Here is a 22,991-nt window from a genome sequence, read left to right as displayed (position 1 = left end):
GGTTCTGATGTCAATTCTTTTAATTATTTTTTATTTTCTTAATGTAGAGAGAGGACCGTGGGTTCTCTTTTGCAGTGTGGCCTCGGTTAGCATTTAGCATGTGTACAGGTGTGGGCTTACTGCAGGGCAGTACACAGGTATCCCAGCCTTTAGAATTGCCAAATCTGTAGGATGTGTTTTTCTGGTAGAGATGGCGAGGGTCCTGGTAATACCCAACTTATCCACAGTGTCCGTGACACAAAATCCTGGCGGGACCCAGTTCAGCTTCTCGCTCAGAGATTACCAACACAATCACAGGCCTGGCTATTATTCAAGACATCAAGAGACATGAATTACACATAAGGGGACAAAAGGATCGCTTTAATACACGGTACATTTCTGTGACTTTTACGGAGGCCATCCGAACCAGATTTGCAAATCGCCTCCCGAACTCGCCGGCGTTGTGTCGAGGCTTTTTTGAACAGTCTCCCGAACTACTTCACACAGCGGTATTAATGTCACATTTCTGCACACGCACCTGAATATGCAAGCCTTTTAATTAAAATATAAACATGCAAAACATGCAGCTATTTGCATTTTTTTTCACCCGCCCCAACTAAATATGCGCTGCTCTAAAATTCAGCAGCCTGCCTTCTGCCTCGCGTGCTGTCATGGTGTAGACTCGCACACTGTCATTGGCGGTGATAGAACCCTCCCGCTTCAAAGGGGCTTTGCGTTGGAGAGGAGAATGAGCAAATATTTGAATTGCAAAAAGGCATCAACTTCCGATGGGGAGGGGATTGCAGACAACTTGCTGGAGTTAAAGACCTACATTTTTCAACACGCAACCCCCGGCTGATGCGAACGGGGGCACATCACATTCGCCGTAAACACGTTTCCGCACATTTTTTGGCGAATCTACATATTTGTGAGGGAATGCGATATATTTTTTAAGGAGCTTTTCCGAGGTCTGATCCGATGAGAGAAACGCTGAAACGGTTTTTGAGTTCCTGTATCAGAGAACCCCACGCAGGAATCCTCCCACACCAGTCCACGGTTTTCAAGATATTTCAGCATGTGATGTGACTGAAATATAACTCCGTAAAACACTGTATGAATTTTGGTAAGCACGCTCACCTATAATCTCCATTGAGAAAAATAAGTCAAATTGAAATACTTCTCCCTCTACGCGACAATTAGCGACAGTTACACGCTCATTTCTGTTTGCAAACTGTAGTTGTTCACCTTCTAAAATAAATAAAATGTATATTTCAGGAGAATATCGTCGTATGGTGGAAACATACCAGAAGCTTCTAGAAGCTTTGAAAATAGTGGCTGCACTCCCCTAAATGATCTACTCCAGAAATGCCCTTGCTATATTAGGAAGTGTGACACATTTTACAATATTATTTCCAGATTTTCAGGCATAAAAAGTTATTTTTGCTAGAAGGTAAGTCAATACAAAACTAATTTCATGTTTTGTATCTTTCCCCCACAAACGCAACAAAAATATACTAGCACTGCCGCTTCAAGCAATGCGGCCACAGAGATTCTCACTCACACACACACACACACAAAGAATCTTACCATGAAGACTAATGTCTAACCCTGCACTTTAACTTCCAACTGTAAGTAGCTCAGTATACAACAGTGCTGCTTACACCAGGCGTCCATGGATTTGAACTAATCAATAATCAGATACAACGTGTACTGTACACATATTTTTGAAACATATTTCCTTACTCTTCTGTGTGAATATAGGAGCTATAACATAATGAGCACCACCCATTAATAATAACAGCATGCTGTCCACATCAGAGGAGATTGGTCTGCTGATCATTTGAAGGCCAACAAAAATGTGTAGGGGGCAGCCTGTAGCCTAGTGGCTAAGGTAAATGACTGGGACCTGGAATGTTGGTGGTTCCAGCGCCAGTTTAGCCATGATTAGATCCACACAGCTGTTGGGCCCTTGAGCAAGGCCCTTAACACCACATTGCTCCAGGGAGGATTGCCCCCTGCATAGTCTAATCAACTGTAAGTTGCTTTGGATAAAAGCGGCAGCTAAATAAGTAATATAATGCAATGTGTCACTTGCACTAAGCGAGCACCCTACGTAACACAAGGAGGGGGCACGGGCCACGATGTGGTCACTTCTAAGCCCGTCATGTACGTGCTGACGAGCCGGGCACAGATATGAATTGAAATTAACGTCACATGATTTATAACTTTGCAGCGCGCTGACCTCTGTCGCAGAGGCTTGCCCTAAATCAATCCGCCCGATAAGAGCCGAGTTCCTACAACACGCACCTTAGTATATTCAGTAACCACCTTATCTCAGAAAAGGAAATCTGAGTAATGACTAAAGACAAGCTATAACAAAACCACTAAATCCAGGTTGTCAAACACAATTTACAATGTATATTTCTCCTCCTCCTTTTTTTTTTTTTGCTGTTAAAACAGTAATTAGGAAAACCAAAGCGATATGGGTGAGTGTTTACGGCCGCCCATTAGAGGCAGGGCTGGGAGCGCTCCGTGTTTAACTTTGGGATAAAGAGAATCACGTGGAGGTCCCTGGGAGAAGGCCCATGGCTCCACTTCCGCCTGTCAGGGCTAGGTTAGGCGCCTTTATTTGCAGTGATACATGCAGCGGGAGGTTGGAGGTTAAAGTTGAGAAGAGGGCCAACAGGAAAAGGGCCCAAACACTTTGAGAAGATTACAGAGTTTAACATGTTAAGACCTTTCGGTACTTTTTCATTTCGTTGTTGGGGCGGGAGGGGGGGGGGGAAGAAAGAAGAAGAAGAAAAAAAGTACTTTCCAAGCAGTCGCATTAAAAACGAAGAGAGCTCAAAGAACTTCAAAGGTCGCGGTCATGCGTCCTTTTTCTGTCCGAGTGAACTGTTTTAAAAGCTGCAGTTTTAAAAACACCGAGTAAAAAGTGTTTGCACTTGCCAAATGATTTAAGATCACATCGGAGATCTTTGCCAATATTTTGGCAGAAAGAAAAACATCGTAGTGACCGTGACTGTTTTTTGATTACTCCTAAGGTCACAGATAACGTCACTGCAGTTTCCCACAACCTCCGAAATGCAAAACAAAAACAAAAACGGGGAAGAAGGAGGGGGTGCTTTAAGGTTTAAGTCGTAGGATTTGATTCAATAAAGCAGCCTGGCCAAATGTTTTGTCATAATTTTTCAAGAATTCGGTTTCTTTATAATTCAAACCACAACTATTACTCAAAACAGTATCGGTAGTGTTTCTCCGACTGCGGCTAGCCCCTTAGTGGTAACTGGAGGGCTGCGGACTGTCAGCGAGTTGGAGGATCATGTTGCACTAACTGCTAAGCCCCCTCGTCGCCAGATTAGGAGAGGTGTAGGTGACTGCCCTCAGCTCTGCCTATGTAATCAAGGAACACAACATCCAATATGATTCAAATTAAGAGAGAGAGAGAGAGAGAAAAAAAAAAAGGGGGGTACACACTAGCTGATCTGCAATCAGCATTGATGAGGTCTGGTAGCCTATTTGATTTGTTTGTATTTATTTTTTGAAATTTGTTTTCTTTTAGTGTCTCTGTTTGTGTGGGAGGAGACTGGTTGTTTTGCGATTGGACCGTCTGGTGACCCCGGTGGCTGACCTTTTCGATACGGGACGTATCTGTGAATTCACTCCTGACAAAAATTAATATGGAAGTTCAGGCACGAGGGTTGCTCCGATCAGAAACTGACAGCAAACTCTGTCTGAAGTTAATAGTTTTCACATTCATTACAGTCAGAAAGAAGAGAATCTGAGCCGTCGGGGCAGACAGAAAAACCCCGGCTCGGTCAAAGGCAGCTGCGGTGAAATTGAAGTGGCACATTTCATCACTGCGTTTTCACCAGACAACTCCATTTTTCCCCTATTTCTAGCCCCGCTGACATATTTATGTTTATAATAAAATCAGACTGGTCACTTTAAATACAGGCCCGTCATCTAAAAGACGCAGGGAGATTTAAAATGGCACAGACTCACAACACGCAGGCGTTTGATAAAGATATCGCTCAAACGAGGACGTGGATTACTCTGACGTTCCTTTAGCCATCATTCAGGGGTTCAGAGCCCAAACTGAGACAGTTTACATTTCGTTTGTTTATAAAATGTCCTCTTATCTTACATCACAATGAATGTACTGTAAGGGTAGGACATTGCCCGTTTTAAACTCAAGCTTCCACAGAAACACTAGACTGATAGCGTAGACCATGAGACTGTACATTAAATCTTAAGGCAAGTACATTATAATGTTGGTATAGTACATTAACACTGTAAAATCACAAAAAATATTTACAGGAGGTAAAAACTAAATTTTCATCATACGTGGGTTACTACAGCCACCATTAATGACATATTAAAAAATATGGTGTAATATTGTACTATAGTGGCATCAAAGGACATTCAGCTCGAGGGCACCATTTATCAAAGCAGGTTTAGATTAGCAGCAAAAGGCTTTACCCTAATCACGTATATATGTGAAATAGTTTAAAGAGGGAATCGGTTGACCTGATAGATATCATACATTAGCGGGAATTGATGAATGAAATCAAAGGTCAGAGCTGCAACTGCAGGCCCTCACGTGGCTCCGATTACCCCCGCGATGGCTCCCAGGCCAGCGATGTTTAAACTATCAGGCAATCAAGGAACCAGGGAAAAACGGTGAAACTCAAACCAGAGACGTGAGCTACAAGTCACTAGAAGTGGGGTGTTTTCGTCGGTTAATCTTTTCAGTAAATGCCAGACTAAACTGAAAACAAAGAAGGCACTAAAATCGCATACCTTTCGTTGACCCTCTCTAAATGTATTTCAGTATGATGGAAAAATGATACGGCGGGATATTACATATACATCTTGGAATTAAAAATTTAATGTGTGGACGTATTGTCGTTTGAGCACGTAATCAAGCAGCCTAAAATAACAGTAGGACCAACTGCTGAGACGAAATGCAATAGAAAGGGGCACTGGTTAAATGCAATTTTTTAATGCATATTCGTATGTAGCTGTTCAGCCCAACCACATTTGAACAGATGACATGGTTTCGATTGTGAAGGGCAAAAAATATAAGAGCAACAAACGATGTGTTTAAGTCAAGCCAACCTGTCTTGTCAATTTTAAACTCTAATGACCAATGTAAGGTATAAAACAATATACAATAGTTCAGTTACAGTGCTGGACTTTAGCCTGTAACATATACATGATAGAATTTGGATATTTACCCTCCAGTTACACTAGAATGCCAGACATCATTTCGGTGAAAAGGTACTTTGATTATGTGATTATAGCCCGACGCCAGATATAACATAACAAATATTTCCCTGACATTTTTAATTGGGAAGGAAATTAGATGGGATTTGTATACTATGTCATATTTATTGTTGCAGCACTTTGTTTACAGTCCAGATTGTCAGGAGTGTGCAGGAGTCAGAAATGCTTAATTGTAATTTATTTTCAGCAGCCTGGGTCACTAGGAAAAAAAAAAAAAAAAATGGGGGGGGATTGCGACGGACCCCTTTCTCAGTTTTGGCTTTCAAAGTCTCTTCGGGTATAAATCAGCAAAGGCTTTCCACCAGAGATCTGCCCGGGTCAGGTCGTACGCAGCGAACACTGGCGCGGTGACGGACCGGGGAGAAAAACACACATAAACCCGGCTCTCGACGCGCAGGAAAGCCCTCGCGCGAGACATTTATCGGCACCGAGGAGCGGGGGCCGCACCATTTCTCTTCCCCCCGCCCCGGCGCAAGTTTTGCGAGGGGCGATCCAGCGAGTCCTTGCGGAACACATCTGGTTCTGGATTATGACAGCCAAGTGGCAACACGACGTAATTGATGGGCGCACAGAGAGGTGAAGGCAAACAGAACTAACACAAACCTCGGCAGGAAAGGACAAGGTTGAGCGAGGGACAGCCGTTTTAAAAGAATAAGTCAGGGTTATTTATACACAACCACTTATCACTACCATCCAGCACCCTGCCAAGAGCAATACACCTCCAAAGACCATGGTCACTGCACCATTAATTAGACATGAAGGTGTTGTTTGACCGAGGGGCTAAAAAAAATAAACAGACTTTTTTCCCCTTTTAATTGAAATCTATGAAACCTTGGTGGCTTTTTTCCTTGAAAATCACATCTTCGGGTTAAATAATCAAACAAGGTTTCCGAAAAAAAAATACAGCATTGTGCTTTAAACCATGAACCTTACGGTTGACACAATTCATTTTATTAAATAATACTAAAAATTAAATAAATAAATAAGAGAAGAGACCTCCATGTAAACTGAAGGGCCATTCAGACGCACGCACAGATAAATCTGAAAACAGCTGATGTTTCATTTAAAGCTAAACCTGGAACAAGCTAATCCTCGGCCGCAAAGCCGTTTAACATTTTCGATGTCATGAAGCGGAGACCAGCCGAAGCTAAAATATGCGTTCCTTCCTCGCCTCTCGAGCGAATGCAATACCTTAGAACTGAATGTAATAGGTATGTTGAGTTTGACGCAAGAACAAAAGGATATATTGTTTCCATTCAATCGGACGTATTTTACCCGTGAAGCCCCGTCAGGGCGGAAAGTGGGGAACCTCCTTTATTTTTTTGAAACCTTCCCTGTGACAGCCATTGACCTCACGCTTCACTGCTCCCTTAGCCTTCAGTGTACAATTGAGGGATCATCTGACGAGAGACTGGCTGCCTCTTACCCTGCAATTAAGCTGTTTAATACGTTTCACTTTGGGGTATTAGAAGGGTGAACTGTGGAGGTACATGAGATGAGACACTCAGGGTTTAGGACCAGAGTCTTTAGACATGCATTTAAACTACTTTGTTTCCTTAATTTTTCTCTTCAAAGAATACCGTTTAAGTCGGGCCAGTGGAATAAATGTTATCTGATTTTGTGTGAGGTTTAGCAGTTTGTAGGATTTTACTAGTACATTTGCCGAAGGGTTCAATTGTAAAACCGATGAATGGCAGAACGTCCTTCGACTTTCACAATACTTTCTCGAAAGCACCGCTCAGTTCATATCTCACAGAATGAACAACATTTTGACAGACAGGGGGAAAGCATCCAAAAGGGCCGTAAAAAAGTGTGTAAAAACATAGTAAAGATGTTCTTCTGCTGAATTAAAGTTGTGCTTTGCACTTAAACTCCCTCGTGCACATCAGGTTATTTTGCCATTTATCACAGACCTCTCAGGATTAGCTTGATCCCTCTGGAACACCAACACCATGCTCCTGAAGCTAACTTTAAGGAATTTAAAAATGTAAACCCAATCACGTTTACTTAACCTACAAGTACAGTACTATTTACAACCAAGAAAATGGTCTGAACAAAAAAAACCTCATGTAGTGTGAAAGTTGGTATATTTCTTATACTGAGTTAATGATGCCACTGGGAAGTAATTGATATTATTTAGTTTGAAAAAATATATAACATGTTGTAGTTACAGTTGTTATTGGATATATTAAATCATATTTGATACATTGTACTTTCAGAAAATATCACAACATTCCATTTTAAGGACACAAATCCTTTTAATGAAGAGAAGTATGTTGTTTCAGTGGAAAAAAAAATGTTAAAGGTGAACTAAAACTGACAATGTGATGAGCAAATATTTTAATGAAAATGTAAACAAATTCATTTTTTATTCCCCCCCCCCCCCCAAAAAAAAGGGATGACATTGGCCACTACTGGGGAATTCAGTCCAACTGTAACAATAAACAATAACAGAAATAACCCGACTTCTTAATGTAAGGAAGAAAGATCACATGACAACTCGTATGTTAACAGACATAAGAAACGGCAATGTGTACATAAAAACGTGAATGCGTAATTCCCAAGATACGTCTTCCCGAATGCGCTCTGTTTGTCACAAGGCTATCTTTGTGTCAGGAAAATAACTCCTCGCATCTCCAGCTACGTTAGGTGTTGAACAGCGCCAAATATCTTAGGGGGTCAAAGGCAAGAGCGTACTCAAAAACATTTCACCCATCAAAATTCTTCTGCTATATTGGGTTTTACAAAAAGCCATTTTAATAAAGTCCCACTGCTCCCTGTGCCCCTAGACAGGATCTCGCAAGGATGACAAATGTTGCTGACTTCTGCCTCCAATGAAACCCGGAAGGTCAGGCCAGAAAAAAAAAAAAAAAAAAAAAACCCAGCGCCTCCAAGAGTCTGATGACATAAATCTTGAAAGCTGACAAAAAAATGTAAGTTAATTTTCTAAAGTTCCATAACAAAACAGGAATTCGTTCGAGAGGCAGACTCCTGCCTCGATTTACTTTAGGGTTTCGTTCCATCTTAAACTGTCACACACACACACACACACACTTTAAAAAGAACCGTTAGACGCCTCTGCGCTTCCAAGTCCTCGGTTTCAGATGCCGTGCTCGTGTCAAAGTTGTCGCTTTTTTCGCCTCAAAACGTAACAGCAAATTTCTATAATGTGCAGACACAAAAAATGAAAATAAACAACTGAAATTGAAGCTTAGTGAGAAATAAATCCCTGGGCTTCGAAGAAGTGCAAGGATTACATTCAAAAGTATTAAATGGGGCTTCTAAATATGCATTCGAATTCTTACGGCATGAACCCCGCTTGTCATTTACCATTAGCGCTTATAGGTGGGCATGACACATAACATGCCTTGCTCTTAAGCACATAGGAGGAATGTGTACAGCAGTAAATTCTGCGATTTACTTAGGTTGCAGATTCCAAAGGAGACTGCTGCATAAGTTGTCATGTAAATCTTCCCCGGCTGATACGACACGCTTCGCTGATTCTCCAGGTCGCACCTTCCAAATACAGCAACCTTTAAAGACCCTCCAGAGGAACAAAAACGCGTAATAAAAATGTGAAATATTAAAGGAACCAACACAAGGAAAGTATAAAATACTGGCATCAAACTGCAGGCGAAGTCACCATTTTTAAAAAGATAAAAAGTGACGTTTTCCCCCCATATTGGCCTCCATTTTTCCCCTAATCCCTGAACTTTTAATGTATGTGCAAGAGGCACGTTTCCACATTACTGAATGAGATATAAAGCTTCTATACCTCAGTAATCCAGCATTACTGACATGCTAACAGCGTAACTGATCCTTACTATGTCCAAGAACAACTGTACATGGCAACAGCCGTCCCGCTTGAGACAAATGCTTTGCCCATAAAACAAAGCCTATTTTCTCCATGTGGATGTCCGAAGCGTTGGTTAGCACGCATCCTTTGTGAGGCCTCAAAGCCAGGGTTTTTCCTCAGGTTTGTCCCTGTGATGTCTGGCCTCATTGGATCATCAGCAGCCATGGCCCAGGGCGTCCCCTTCCAGGTGACATTTTCTATCTGCTCTTCCTCCCTGATGTCCCCGCTACTGTCAATGTCCCCACTCTACCACCAAAACCTCCACTCACTCTCTCTCTCACACACACACACACACACACACACTCCTGTCAATGTCCTCACTCTACCACCAAAACCTCCACTCACTCTCTCACACACACACACACACACACACACACACACACACACACACACACATACATACAAACACACACACACACACACTCCTGTCAATGTCCTCACTCTACCACCAAATCCTCCACTCACACACATACATGTGCACGCGCAAACACGCACACACACATACTTACACACACTCCTGCCAATGTCCTCACTCTACCACCAAAACCTCCACTCATACACTTACATGTGCGCACGCAAACACACACACACACGCACACACTCACATACACACATATGCCTCTCCCTTAACCACCAAATTTTCCACTCACATAAACACATGCACACACACGAAAACACAGTTACATATACAGTATGAGCATGTGCATGGAGGGACACACACACTCATGCACACACTTAAATGCCAACGCACTCCCACAAACGCACACACACATTTACATGTACACACTCTCGCAGTCCTCTATCTCACACTTCCTTAAAATCATTCACAGCTGACCTCAATCAGGCTTGTCCACAAAGAACGAGGTCATTACCAATCATTAATTAAACATCCCTGGCCTTACTGGCCAAGCAATGGATTTGTAGGAATATGATGGACATATCCATTAAAAGTGAATACATTATGAAATATCTCACATCAAGGAATTTAATTCATTTCCTGCAATCTGATCAGCACTATTATCACTACCTGCATTATCATTTAATACATAGAGTAACATCAAAGAAATATAATATTGAGCAATAATAATTGGAAGACAATTTTAATTTCTCAATGTATTTGATTGTACGTTCGTCAACCAATGTCAATCAGTACGTAGCGTCAAGCTGTCCACGAACAGGATAAGCACAGAATTTTAATTTTGCCGCAGTGGACCCACTCTAAAACAAAAAGGCTCTTGTCGTCGTCTAGAAAAATAACCAACAAAACGCGTATTAAAAAGCAAACCTGGCTTTAGCGATTCTCCAGATGTTGAAAAGCCTGAGATAAATCAAGTGTCTGGTTTACACACTAAATTAATGCTGCAGTCAACTTTGCACCAAATGAGAAAGAGAGAGACAAATGTCCAAAAAAATAAACACAACGGTCGGGACGGAGCGCATCCGAGTGGTCAAGCCTCATGATGTATATGACAAACACAAAGTCGTAACCCCGCCGCACAGGAGGGAGAAATGAGCCATACTGTCTCATTATATTGCCATAAATCATTTTTGTCCACCGGTGACAGCTTTTTATCAGATATAACCTTTTCAAGCTTCCATTAGGACTGCTAACATTTTCAACTCTGACACATTTGTAGTTTACGAATTCCACGGCTGATTAACTCCGGGCAGAGGCAAGCAGCTGTCCATGGCCCTTTTTAACAAAGGCCCTTTATCGTGTTATTGGGAAGGGGGGGGGGGGGGGGGGGGGGGGGGTTAGGGTGCAGCTCTGGTGTAAAGATTTAGCCCTTAACATGCAGTTTTAATTCTTATAAAGACCATTAAGCCATCTCACTTTCTGTTATTGAAAATGCTTATGCTTGCAGATGGCAGAATTGGCTTGCGGAGAAAAAATGTGGTCCTCAAAACCCCATTAATTACTTTCTGCAAACGGGGGGGACAGGGGATCGAAGAAAATGAGAAAACTAAACCGCTAGCCGCCATATTTCTCAGTTTCAGGCCTGCGACCGAGGCACGGCCGGGCCAGGAATATGTTATTTAACGGTCTGACGAGAAACGCCGATCTGAAAGTCTGAAGGTGGCCGCGTGCGCCGAGGTTTCTAGTGGATCTCTGGCGTGCCTGGAGGGGGACCCGGGCGGGAACGCTGGCCCACTGCCATCCAGGACCGCAGGGGGGATGAGGGGACCCGGGCTCCTCGCCTGGGAGAGCCACCCTGCCCCGCCCAGCTCAGCTCACAGACACACACACACACACACAGACACACACACAGACACTCAAACACTCACACACTCACACACTCACACACTCACACACTCACTCAAACACACACACACACACACACACACTCACTCAAACAGACACACACACAGGAGATATCCCGTTACCTGTAACGGAGCCCGCTCTTAAAAGGGGAGCCCGTCTCGGATGATTTGGCCGGGGCTGAAGAGACGCACGCGTCGGGCTGTGCCCTGAGCTGGAGCACTGGCACTGAGCACAACTAACCAGACGTCAGGCCCAGGGACTGACACCAGAACAGACGGGGGAGAGAGGGAGAGGGAGGGAGGGAGGGAGTGAGAGAGAGAGAGAAAGAGAGAGAGAGAGAGAGAGAGAGAGAGAGAGACAGGGGGAAGAAAAAGAGGCAGAGGGAGAGAGGGAAGAAAGAGAGAGAGAGGGGAAAGAACGAGCGGGAGGGAGAGAGAGCTCTGGGCCACCCTCCCAGAGTATGCCCTGGATGAGCAGTAACAGGTAGCAGCAGTGATCGGAGCACAGCCCACCTCACCGTCAGACTGCCATCCCTCACTGGCCTCTGTCCTCACAGCGGAGGATTTACAGATAACACAATGAGACACGTCCTCCACCACTGGCTGAGACCAGAGAACAGACAGAGTCCTCTGGGCAGAGAATGTGTGTGAAGGCCAAAAGAGGCCAAGACGCTGTCTTCAAAACACTGAGGATCACAAGAACAAACGGAGCAAACGAAACAACATCGAGGAAGACGTTGGCAAAATTGCGGCTTGTCCCAGGGTTGAGAAAATGTATCTAACTGTAATGGCTAACTGCAGGCCAATACGTGTTATAAATGCGAGAAAAATACCCCAAAATAATACATGTAGCATTGCATTGTACTAGCTGCCTGGTACCACAGTGCCGACTGCAGATTTATAATTATTTTTGCATATTGTGGGAGAAGATTCCCAGCCCGCGAGCATTTCATCAGGCCCAGTCCTTAATCTTCCTCACTTTTCAGAAACACACAAGGCTTATGTGATTAATATTCAGCATCAGGTGAATAATTTTTATGCAATTCTGATAGTTGGAGAGATGGATAACTCAATTACGGGCACATCCATCAGAGTGCTCCTTGGCTTTGGAAAGCTCCCAGCCGAGATTGATGGGAAGGAGAGGCCAGCGCGTAATATCCAGGCACTGGGCCTGAACCCGGTCTTCATAGGCGAAGCGTCATTACCCCTCACTCCACTGAAGAGTTTATTATGAGGTTACCGTTTTGGCAAGACTATTGTTTGGATGATGAATATTGTTGGTAGGGGCTTTCAAGGAAAAATTAGGGTGAAAAAAAAAAAAAAGACTACCATTTTTGAGTTAGCTTGAGGGGAGAAAAAAATAATTAAGAATTATTACAATTTCCTGGCCTTTGTTAAAAGCCTGGAAAATACAGTACATATGAACCAAAAATCGCAACAAATGATATTAGGAAGCACATTAATAAAATAGGGTGGTTGTGACGTTAAATCATGTATCAAACGAATTTCAAAGATGGGGGGGAAAAAAAGAAAAGAAAAAGTGTATGAATGAGGGTACGGACAGAACACAAAGACCGTTGGCCTCTAGGACACATCAGGTGAAATTAGCCGGCTAAAGAGAGGAGAAAGGACGATGATGTCATCTCCTCCCTGCCGCAGACGCCGTAGCCAGCCCCCTAAGTGCATGGGCGGGCCCGACCGTTGAGACGACGATACGGCCCCAACAATGGGAGAGCGCCTTCCAAATGTCAGACGTAAATGTCAATTAAAAATTACAAGGGACTTCTGAAAGGTAGGGTCTGAAGGGGTTGACATTTTTTTGACATGGCGGAGTTCATCTGACCAAGCCTTCGGCGAGCACGACGGGAATCTACGCTGTCAGCTCTTATCGTGAAGCGGGACCCCGTGCCGCTCGTCGAATGTCAATGAGGAAGATTCCGGAAAGGCTGAAGAGGAAGGGGCCGCGGGACGTCTGTCGAGACGCGACGCCGTTTTCACAACAGACAATCGGCGCGAATAAGCAAACCTCCGTCCCAAGCGCTGGCACCAGGCCGCACATCTTGAGAGGTCTATGGCGGACGACACCGTGAGAAGGGCGGACGCTCTCGAAAATATATACACAAATGGTTGTGATTTCTGACTGAGACGGCTTTCAACGAAGCGATATTTCTCCGCGCACAACATTCTTCACGGTCTAGGAATGTTCTCGCCTGCGAGCCAACATTATCTGGTGAACGACTTGAGCGACTATTCCTTCCAGAGACACATTAGGATTTTAATGAGCAATACCAAAAACTTTTACCTTCCAAGACCACCACATCGTATTCAAATGTTTATTTTCTTTAATTCGGAAGGTTTCTAGGATATCAGACAACGTGCATATTTCTTTTAAGCGCATTTCATTTCCAACTCAAACTACCCCAGAGAGAATATATGGCGTTTGTGAATATGGCTCAATGTTTACTGCATTTCTCAGTACTAAAGAGACCAGTCTTCATGGGCTTAGACCTGTCTTTGAATGACATCAGAGTAAACTTGTAAGCCTCCCCCAATGGGGTTTTCATCAGAGCACTGCACAGGTGGAAATGTACCCGCTGAAAATGACTGGCTGAAGCAAAGGAGTGGATTCACTCTGCTTCCTGTCCTTCCATTTTATCCAAACTTGCCATCAGGACTGTGACCAGAAAACAGAAAACTGGGCTGCAACATAGACCCGACCCGAAAATCCCTGGACAGGGTTCAATGGTCAAACCATTCCAGCGCCATTGTGTGTCACCATATGTCAGCCTACCAGGGCACTAAAGGAGGGAACAGAGCCTTTCTGTTAGGTGCGTTGAGGTGCCGTGGACGTGGAAGGTAAGAGTGTCCTCCCTGTTCCGCCCCCACTCCACCCTCAACACATACTTCCTGCGAACACACCTTCTTTGTACACCACTCAGGTGAGGTCTCCATGGCACCCGTATCCACGACACCCCTGTGCCCATAGTTCATCCCCACAGAGTTTTAACATCAGCTGGAGGAGTGCTACACTGAGTCAGCAGCCTGGCCTAGCCTTACCGAGCTGTGACATCACACAAGGTGATGAGTCACAACGGAACGGTGCGTGCGGTTCCTGAGAGGGTGCGGACTCGAGCGCTTGCTTACGACAGACGTGATTAGTCAGACCGTTACTGGGCTTTGAGCCTACTGTAAGTGGAACTCCACACGCCCATGCTCACACTGAAACTGACCTTTCTAAGAGGGGTCTTCAGGTGCGAGCTGTGTGCTGGCGCTCATGTGAATGCGTTTCTGAGACAATGAGAAAGGCGAAGGCTTTCTTTCCTCTGCGGCAGCCAGGCTTTCCCCTGAAGGAGGCCGGCTGGGCGCCCGACCCACGGCTCTCAGCTGGGTCTCACACCCCGCCTCGCTCCAGGAATTCTCACGACAGCAGATGTACCAAATTAATCACCCGTTTCCCTTCCCAAACAATATATGTGTGCATCAGGAAAAACCCCAAAAATAACACTACCGTTCACCACTGCCTCTCGGTTCTCATGCGTCACCAGGGCCTAGAAGGCCAGGACAGGATGGAGAGGAGAACATAGCGCAGGGTGTATATATAGGCACGGCCTGGGGGAAGTGGATGGGCCTATGATCTGGGAGTGAGGCCTACCTGTTCCAGTAACTCCAGAACTGCTCGTTCAGGTAGGTGCGGTGGCTGCATTCGTCCCCGAAGGACGCCTTGCTCTCAATCCAGTGAACGATGTGGCCCTCAACAGCTGGTTTTTTTGAAAATAAAAAGCAAGAGGACAGGAGGATGATTGCAGCTCTCTGAAGTTACGACACCGTCCTGCCTGACACAGCACCTTAAGATTACAGGTATCAGACGAAAGTAGAAAGGAGGAGTATCATTATTTTCAAAGTCCCCCTTTTGATGAGGTCAGAGAAAGGCTTCTGCGAAGTGAAGGAATCAATTAATCTTTCATCAGAAAACCTATTTTAAGGTAATACATTTGCCATTTTCACACTTAATAAATTAGAAGCACTTAATCTAGAATGAAAAATACATTTGGAGACAAAGGACACTATTACTGCACTGTCTTAGGTGTTTTTTTTCTCTCAAATAGAAAATGTTAGCTTGTGATTTTTTTACCAAATTCGCAAATCTGCTTTCTGTTAAAGTAACATGTGTTCGATGATGGGTTGTAGTTAAAACAGAGTTGGTGGTCATATTGAGTAAGTATAGAGTTAAATGCAAAAGTATTGGTACATTGACACCATTTTTGTTGAAAAAAGGCCACGGGATTTTAAATGAAAAAGAAAAACTATGAGGTAAAGGTGCAGACTGTCACCTTTAATATGAGAGCATTTACATCCATACTGAGAGTGAATTACAGCCCTTTTCACACATACAGTACAGCAGAAACCCTATTTTAGGAGAGCAAAAGTAATAGGACAATTGACGGCTCAGCTGTTTTCTTCACAGGCTGTGTGACCTTCCGCCATTAGCTCATGCACAGGAAAGTGTGGGAAAGTGCTGAGAAAGAAAACAACTGCTCACAAGCCAAAGCAACCCCCGCTCATCTGTGAAACATGGAGAAGGCAGTGTTATGACTTGGGCATGTATGGCTGCCACTGAAACTGGCTTGTTCTCACTGATGATGTGACTTCTGACAAAGGCAGCAAGATTAATTCTGAAGAGTACAGAAAGATCTGCTCTGATCCAACTAAATGGCTCAAAATTCATTGGACGGCGCTTCGCCTTGCAGCAGGACAATGACCCCAAACTGCTGAAGAAATCAGGAGTTTTTCATGGCCAAATATTGGTATGTTCTTGACTTGCCAAGTCAATCACCTGTCCAGAATCCAACTGAAGATACATTTCGCTTGCTGAAGATAAGACTGAAGGAAAAAAGCCTCAGAAGCAAACAGGAACTTAAGATGGCTGCTGTACGGGCCTGCCAGAACTATCAGCAGGAAAAAAAACCTGCCGTCTGGTCATGTCTCTGTGTCACAGATATGACATCGTCATTAAATGCAAAGGACTTCTTATATGTCCAATTACATTTTGTTCCCAGAAAATGGAGGGGAACATGTATAAAAGGGGCTTCAAGCATCAGCCGATATGGGTGTAAATATCCCAAAAAAAGTCTACATTTTAAGCTCATATTCATTGTTTTATTTCAAATTCAATGTGTTGAAGAACACAGCCAAAACAACAAAAATTGCATCACTGTCCCAATAAGTTTGCAAGCACAGAAATATATCCAAAAATAGCCTTATGTAGATCTCAAGCTATGAAATAACTTATTTTTCTTTTTTCTTTTATTAATTAACTCTCTGATAATCTACGATAGTTACATTTCAGAAGGTCACTGAAAATGAAAAACAAATGGCCAAAAGTTTTAGCACTGATGAATGCGTGCTAGGCACTACAGCACAATGGAAAAATCAATCATTGGTAATTCATAGTATTTTGAAGTTACTTCAACACTTCTCTCTGTTATGAAGCCAATTAAAATACAATAAAGACAATGAGATCTAAAGAATGAGATCTAAAGAAAAACATTACCTCAACTGTGCTGAAATTATTTCAATATGCTGAAAGGAGGGAACATCATTTAAAAAATTTCTGTTACTTGACGACAGTGGTATATTAAGCACTATGGGGAAAGGAGGCAACTTTTAAGTGGTGCCTTTAGAAGTTCTATCTAGAAAATCTCTCTATACACATTTCTACACAAAGCCAATTAATACAACATATTATGGAACAGCAGGCAGAATTTGATGTGTACAGAAAAAATAACCCTGAACTAACTGGAACTGAACTCAGCCGACCTCTTTAATTATCAGTAGTTACACATACTTTTGTACATAGTCTGACATTTAAATTGTATTTAATTTGGTTACAGAAACAAAATTGCTTAAATAAATTGCTGTTGTTTTCGTTTTTAATTGTGCAAGCCTATATTAGCTACATTAATCCCAAAAATGAATGCGACTTATTAGGATTGGCCTTACTTAACTTCTGTTTAATGGGTATAAAATGTTTGTTAGGCAGAAAAAGGAAACACTGAACTCTGAATTAGTAGATCTATAGATTTTTCTTTCTAGCACTTAGCTAAAAGCTTTGTAGCACGTTGAAATATTATACACCGTTTCCAAGTACCCTCTACAGGAGAAAAGAGCACCCTCTTGAAGCACAAGGACTACAAAATGAAATCTGGCTAACCTATTGGCACCTCCAGGATGATGTCTGGAGTCTTGTCATAGCCCTTAGCCCGGAGTTGATTTTCATCTGAAAGGAAGAATATTTCATTTTTCAAGTGACACACTGTACAACTACAAAACATGTAATTACGTATAATTCAAAACATACACACACACATACACACAAACACACACGCGTAACATAAAACATTGTTACACAACATCTTTCAATTAAAAAAAACACACAACATCCACACGCACCGCTTGCAACCTTAAAGGTAAACGATCAATATATAGGTTTCGACATCACAGCGAGGTCAAAGGTGACGGACGCGGCGGCGTCGATTATAGCCCCGGCTCCTCGACGCTGCATAAAAGCGGAAAAAAAGGCTCCAAACATTACATTTGTCACAGATTCGCTGTCACAACACAAAAAAAATCCATAAAGTTCAAGCTTGCTCTACTCTACTTACAGTTGGCGGGGCTTCATAAAAAAAAAAGGAAAGGACAGGGCTGGCATTACGGCGGCTCAAAGCGTGACCCCGCTCGAGCGGGGCCTCAGCCATTGTCCTTGACTCCTGGCGCGGCTCCGCCATTATCTGCGGAACACCTGATTTCTCCATTAAATTTCAGGCTGACCAGGTCATTCAATTCCGGGCCTGCCTCTCCGTCTTCAGCCAAGCTCGACTAATGGGGCTCGGGGAGAGGGGCCGGGTCCTGGGCCGGCCACGCCGCGGCCGTGTGGTCTCTCTTAACACCTACCGGGCTGTTGACATTGTCATGCCGCTCCGATCGCCTTTTTACATCACCTTTGATTAAAATTAATGGCCCGTTCCCACTGTTGGGGAGCTTATTTCCAATCCATTTATCAACCGGGGACACCGGCTTCACGGCCTGTGTGCAAAAAAGTCTGACAGTTTTAGAACACTCCTCCACGGCGGCAGGGAGAAAAGGTCAGCACTGCGGGCCCAAATAAACCACATCTTCTTAATGACATAAGGACTGATTCTGCATGCGACCGAGGGCACGGGGACAGCGAGGGGGGGGTGTGTGGGGGCGGATTTCTGTCCTACAATTTCACACCTGAGCACTCAACACCTTGACCCGCCTTCTCCAGCCAATGCAATGACAAAACGAAAAAACGCGAAACGACGCCCCGGCGAACGCCTTCCAAAACCCCGATAGCTATGAAATAGCGATTATTATTTTATTTTTTTTGCACGCTTCTCCCCTTTCGAACGGGGCGACGGTGCACAGAAGTGCTGAAATGAAAAACCCACTCGGCCGGAATTTTAATAAACGCAATTAAAAATATCCAATTCTTTTTTCACCGATAGGCACTATCCTTTTACAAATCTCAGCAGCGCAAAGGTGAAGAGCCAATTCTAAGAACATCAAAAGGTAACGCTATACAGGTACCGCTGGCCATTTCTGAACCTCTTACCCCATAAAATATTCATGGGAGGCTAGCGCATAAATGAAACATCGCAGGGTATTAGATAACAGAGTTCCTGTTTGTTTGTAAATCAATGAGAGATAACACAGTCTACATCAATCATCTCCTGGCCCTTTGCACTCTGTGATGGTCTGTAATACATTTTCCCCTTTTCCATAACTTTGAGCTGAAGAGCGGGAGGGGTCCAAGGTGAACGCTTACCTAAAAAGGACAGGTTTCTCTCCCTCAGCTTGTCACGGAGAAGGATCTCATGCTCCTGGCCAATGGCACTGAAAGACCACAGTTAAGGATATTCACAGTGCTCAGGAATGCACTCAAACGGTTTCAGCTTTTCGACCAAATCAATGGGACACCCTTATCAACAGAAAGTGAACAGCATCCAGGACCATGTCATTTTCAAATTTCAACATAAGAACAGATTTCATGCACATAAACGAACCAATTCTACCACAGCAAAGCTAAGTAGAACAATGCATAAACCTTGTGCATAATGTTTATTCACATAAGGGCCAAATACAAGAGCCCAAAGCATGACTCATTGGGTTATTGTATTAATTTTTCAATGCCTTAATTTGGAACATTATAGCCCACCCCAACACGCACAGACACATGCGTATTATCAATTTTACCCAATTTTGTCCAAATAATAAAAAATATTACTTGTTTTAAAAAACTTAAAAAACTCTCTAGCTTTTTACCTCCAAATCACTTTCCGGGAATCCTACAGAAGGGACATTTTACCTGTGGAAAAGGTTGCTATGGAAACCACCAGGCTGCTGAGCAAGGTTGCTGTGGTAACACAAAGAGTGTGGCAGAAAGTTCCAATTCAGCATGACTGCATAGAAACTATTATTTGTGCACATGTTTACTAAAGTGCTGTGTACATATGAAGGACTATACTGTTGCATTATATTGGCTTTGAGGGGTATTTGTAGTTAAACAATTGTAGAATTTATATCTTGCAAGAACTGTAATTCCCTGCTCCAAATGGAGGACAAAACCACATACTGTACTGAAGGGAAACAAACTGATTTCTGTATAGTACTTTGCCACAGTGGCAACCAATTACAGCCTCTGGAGTTTATACTCTACATACTTTATACTAAAGTAACTAAAACTACTATAAAATAAAAACATAAACAAACACAAAATAATGTGCCTTGAAATGGCAAATCAGGGGGGAGGACTAAGGTGCAGCCTGAAAAGGTACATGGGGAGGGGTTGTGTGTGCAGTGTGCTAACTCCACAGGGGAAAGGATGTGTGGGACTAAAGAGCCTAAATGAAGAGAGGGGCAGGGTGGGATAGGCTTGGCCGGGCAGGGACAGTGGACCCCCCCCCCGCGCCCCCCCAGCCCGGCCCGGTCCCCAGCTGTCCGTTTCCGCGGCGCCCAGCGAGAGAGCGCCATGGTGACGAGCTGGCATTGACAGGCCATGACTGCCCGTCTCCCGCTCCCGTGACCGCCCCGGCTACGCCATCGCACCGGACGGAAGGGCGTATTTCACGCTGCCTGACAGGTCCAGAACTCGCCAACGTGCTGATAATTCCCCGAGACGGCCGTACCACAGAGCCCACCACGGCAGGAGGGAACGGAAAAGCAGGACCCACTACGGGAAGAGGCTGTGCTCTGATACTACATTTCGCACACTAGACTACATGAAATCAGCCGCTGGGGCTTTCGATGGTCTCTGGGCATTACAGCACTGTGCTTCAACAAATCAGACATCGTTCATAAAAAGAATGGTATATCTTATTGTTATGGAGTCAAATTAGTATGAGAACTTCTCATGCCACCCAAACTTAACCAAATTTTAGTGTATGAAACTGAACATAATTCACAGAAAATTTGGATTTAAATGCATGAAAATATCAAATATACAGTGCAGTATTTGGACAGTGGTACTCCAGCACATAAGATTTTAAAATAAATAATGAAAATGAAGTCAGACTGTCACCTTTAATTTGAGGGTAATCAAATGAATTTTTGGTGACCAGTAGAGGAATTACATCCCTCTTTATCCAAAGTCCACCCGTTTCAGGAGATCAAAAGTAATCGGACAGTTGGCGATGAACGAATGAAGTACATTGCCATGTCTGACTGTAACCTCATAACGTCATCAGTCAATGGATACAAGCCAAGTACATATTCAGCGTGCCATGAAACCAAGGAACGCTCGGTTCAGTCCAAACCGCTGAAGGCAAACGCGGTTTCTCTGACATCAGGCAGGGATTCGGTGGGGCGAGGGTGGAAACGCAGACGGATCTCGGGCCTCCGCTGCACACCTCCTGCCCCGGTGATGTGGCGAGGAAGAGCGGCTCGGTGATGAAACGCCCTTCCTGAAGCAGAACCTTTATGTCAGCCGAAGCCAGGCACTGCTCATCCCTTCAACAGCTTCTCGTCAACTCCAGGCTTAAAATTTTATGGGAAAGGATACTGTTTGATGCAGTCTACCAACGGTCCATAACAGCAGTCATTTACTGTGCACTGAAAGAGGGGAAGAAATATTACACAGAGGGGGAAGGAGGGGAAGGAGGGAAGCCCACCCATCCATTAGGTAGGGGTGGGAAGGGAGGAAGAAAGGAAAAGGAAGAAAAAAGAAAAAGTCAAGATGAGGCAAATTGTCATGTCTGACTGTACCTTATCATGTCATCAGTGAATGGATACAAGCCAAATACATATTCAGTATGCCATGAAACCAAGGAGGATTGCTTTAGTTCAACTCACTAAACACAAATTACACCCCTTTATAGCGCAGCAGTGAATAATGAAACCATCAAGAAGGGTCATTGTATTTGTCTTTATTTTTTTTAAATATAGATTGTAACATGCCAAAGTATCACGTTATGTACAAGAAATTATCTATTTTCAGTCAGATTTTAAAAGTATTTAATAAAAGCACAAAGAAGAAAAAACACTCATGATCAAAGCTATCATGTTCTCTCATTTTGTGTAATGTTCCAAAACTACCAGCAAAGAGGCAAACGGGTTCAAATACCTGGTAGACATGGTTTGCAAGATGGTGGTCAGAAATTAAAGACGGGTCCCGCAGCATGCTGTTTATGAGTGGTTTGGTGGCTGAAAGAGGGGGAAGAAAAGACTAAATTATTTTCCAACACCATATGACTTGTAGCACACAGTCCTGACTTCATGTCAGTTTACGTACACAGAAGGTGCTTAATTTAAAAACCATCAACCCATCAACATTTTGTGAGAATGGGACCCCAAAAATGTACCCCTCGAGATCGCATTCCGTTCGACACAAAAAGGACTTTAAATTTTACATTACAGTTCCAAATTCAGTGAGACTTTTCTTCACAAGAGTGCGTGCGTCTCCTGTGCAATATCCTTGCTCTAAAATGCAAATACATCTGCACTAAGATTTTATAAACTAGTGAACCATTCATGTAGGCTAATCCCCCAATGCAGCCACAACACAATTTTTCACATCGCTTTTCAGAGTCAGAGTCACTGTGCAACAAAACGGTCAAGACTCTACCAAAAACGACCAAAGTGCATCATTTTAATGATTGTGCAACCGAATGTTCCCATTCATATTTTAATCATTACAGTACCCAAACAGCCAAAAACACGTATGAATACACCACAATAAACCTCTGCGAGGAGCCAAACTTCAGGGTTTAAAACAGAGAGGTAAAAAATCACATTCTGGGGCACAAGCTCCACTTTAAGGCCAGTGATCCTCTTCGTCTTTAAAAGAAAACACACACACACACACATTGAGAGCTGCTGCCTTACAGAACTACATTAGCTTCTATTAAACGGAGAGCTTTATTATGACAAGATCCTTGTTAAAACATATAAAATGCTCGGGCCTGCTCTCCCCCTCTCAGGTCTGATATCAAACCGCTGGCAGAGATATAACAAACATGGCCCTGTGATCCCTCGTCTATTCTTACCGGTGCTAAATGAGGAAATGAGAGAGGGGGAGACGGGGAACAAA

The 22,991-nt window shown here is 43.6% G+C and overlaps 1 protein-coding gene across 7 annotated transcripts in view; it reads right to left on the bottom strand.

The window, feature by feature from the left end:
* The window catches only part of cdin1 (CDAN1 interacting nuclease 1), a 66,894-nt gene that overhangs the window by 15,774 nt on the left and 28,129 nt on the right, over positions 1-22,991 (bottom strand). For all 7 annotated transcript variants that reach the window (XM_061218374.1, XM_061218344.1, XM_061218364.1 and 4 more), the window contains 5 exons: positions 22,026-22,105; positions 21,465-21,514; positions 19,233-19,300; positions 17,598-17,663; positions 15,039-15,144 (listed from right to left, as the gene is read on the bottom strand). In XM_061218374.1, coding sequence (XP_061074358.1) covers positions 15,039-15,144; positions 17,598-17,663; positions 19,233-19,300; positions 21,465-21,514; positions 22,026-22,105 — 370 coding nt within the window. The remainder of the gene's footprint in view (positions 1-15,038; positions 15,145-17,597; positions 17,664-19,232; positions 19,301-21,464; positions 21,515-22,025; positions 22,106-22,991) is intronic.

The sequence above is a fragment of the Conger conger genome, chromosome 1 (assembly GCF_963514075.1).
Source record: "Conger conger chromosome 1, fConCon1.1, whole genome shotgun sequence".
NCBI lineage: Eukaryota > Metazoa > Chordata > Actinopteri > Anguilliformes > Congridae > Conger > Conger conger.
Note: the sequence above shows the minus strand (reverse complement) of the source record. Positions and strands in the feature narration are given on the sequence as shown.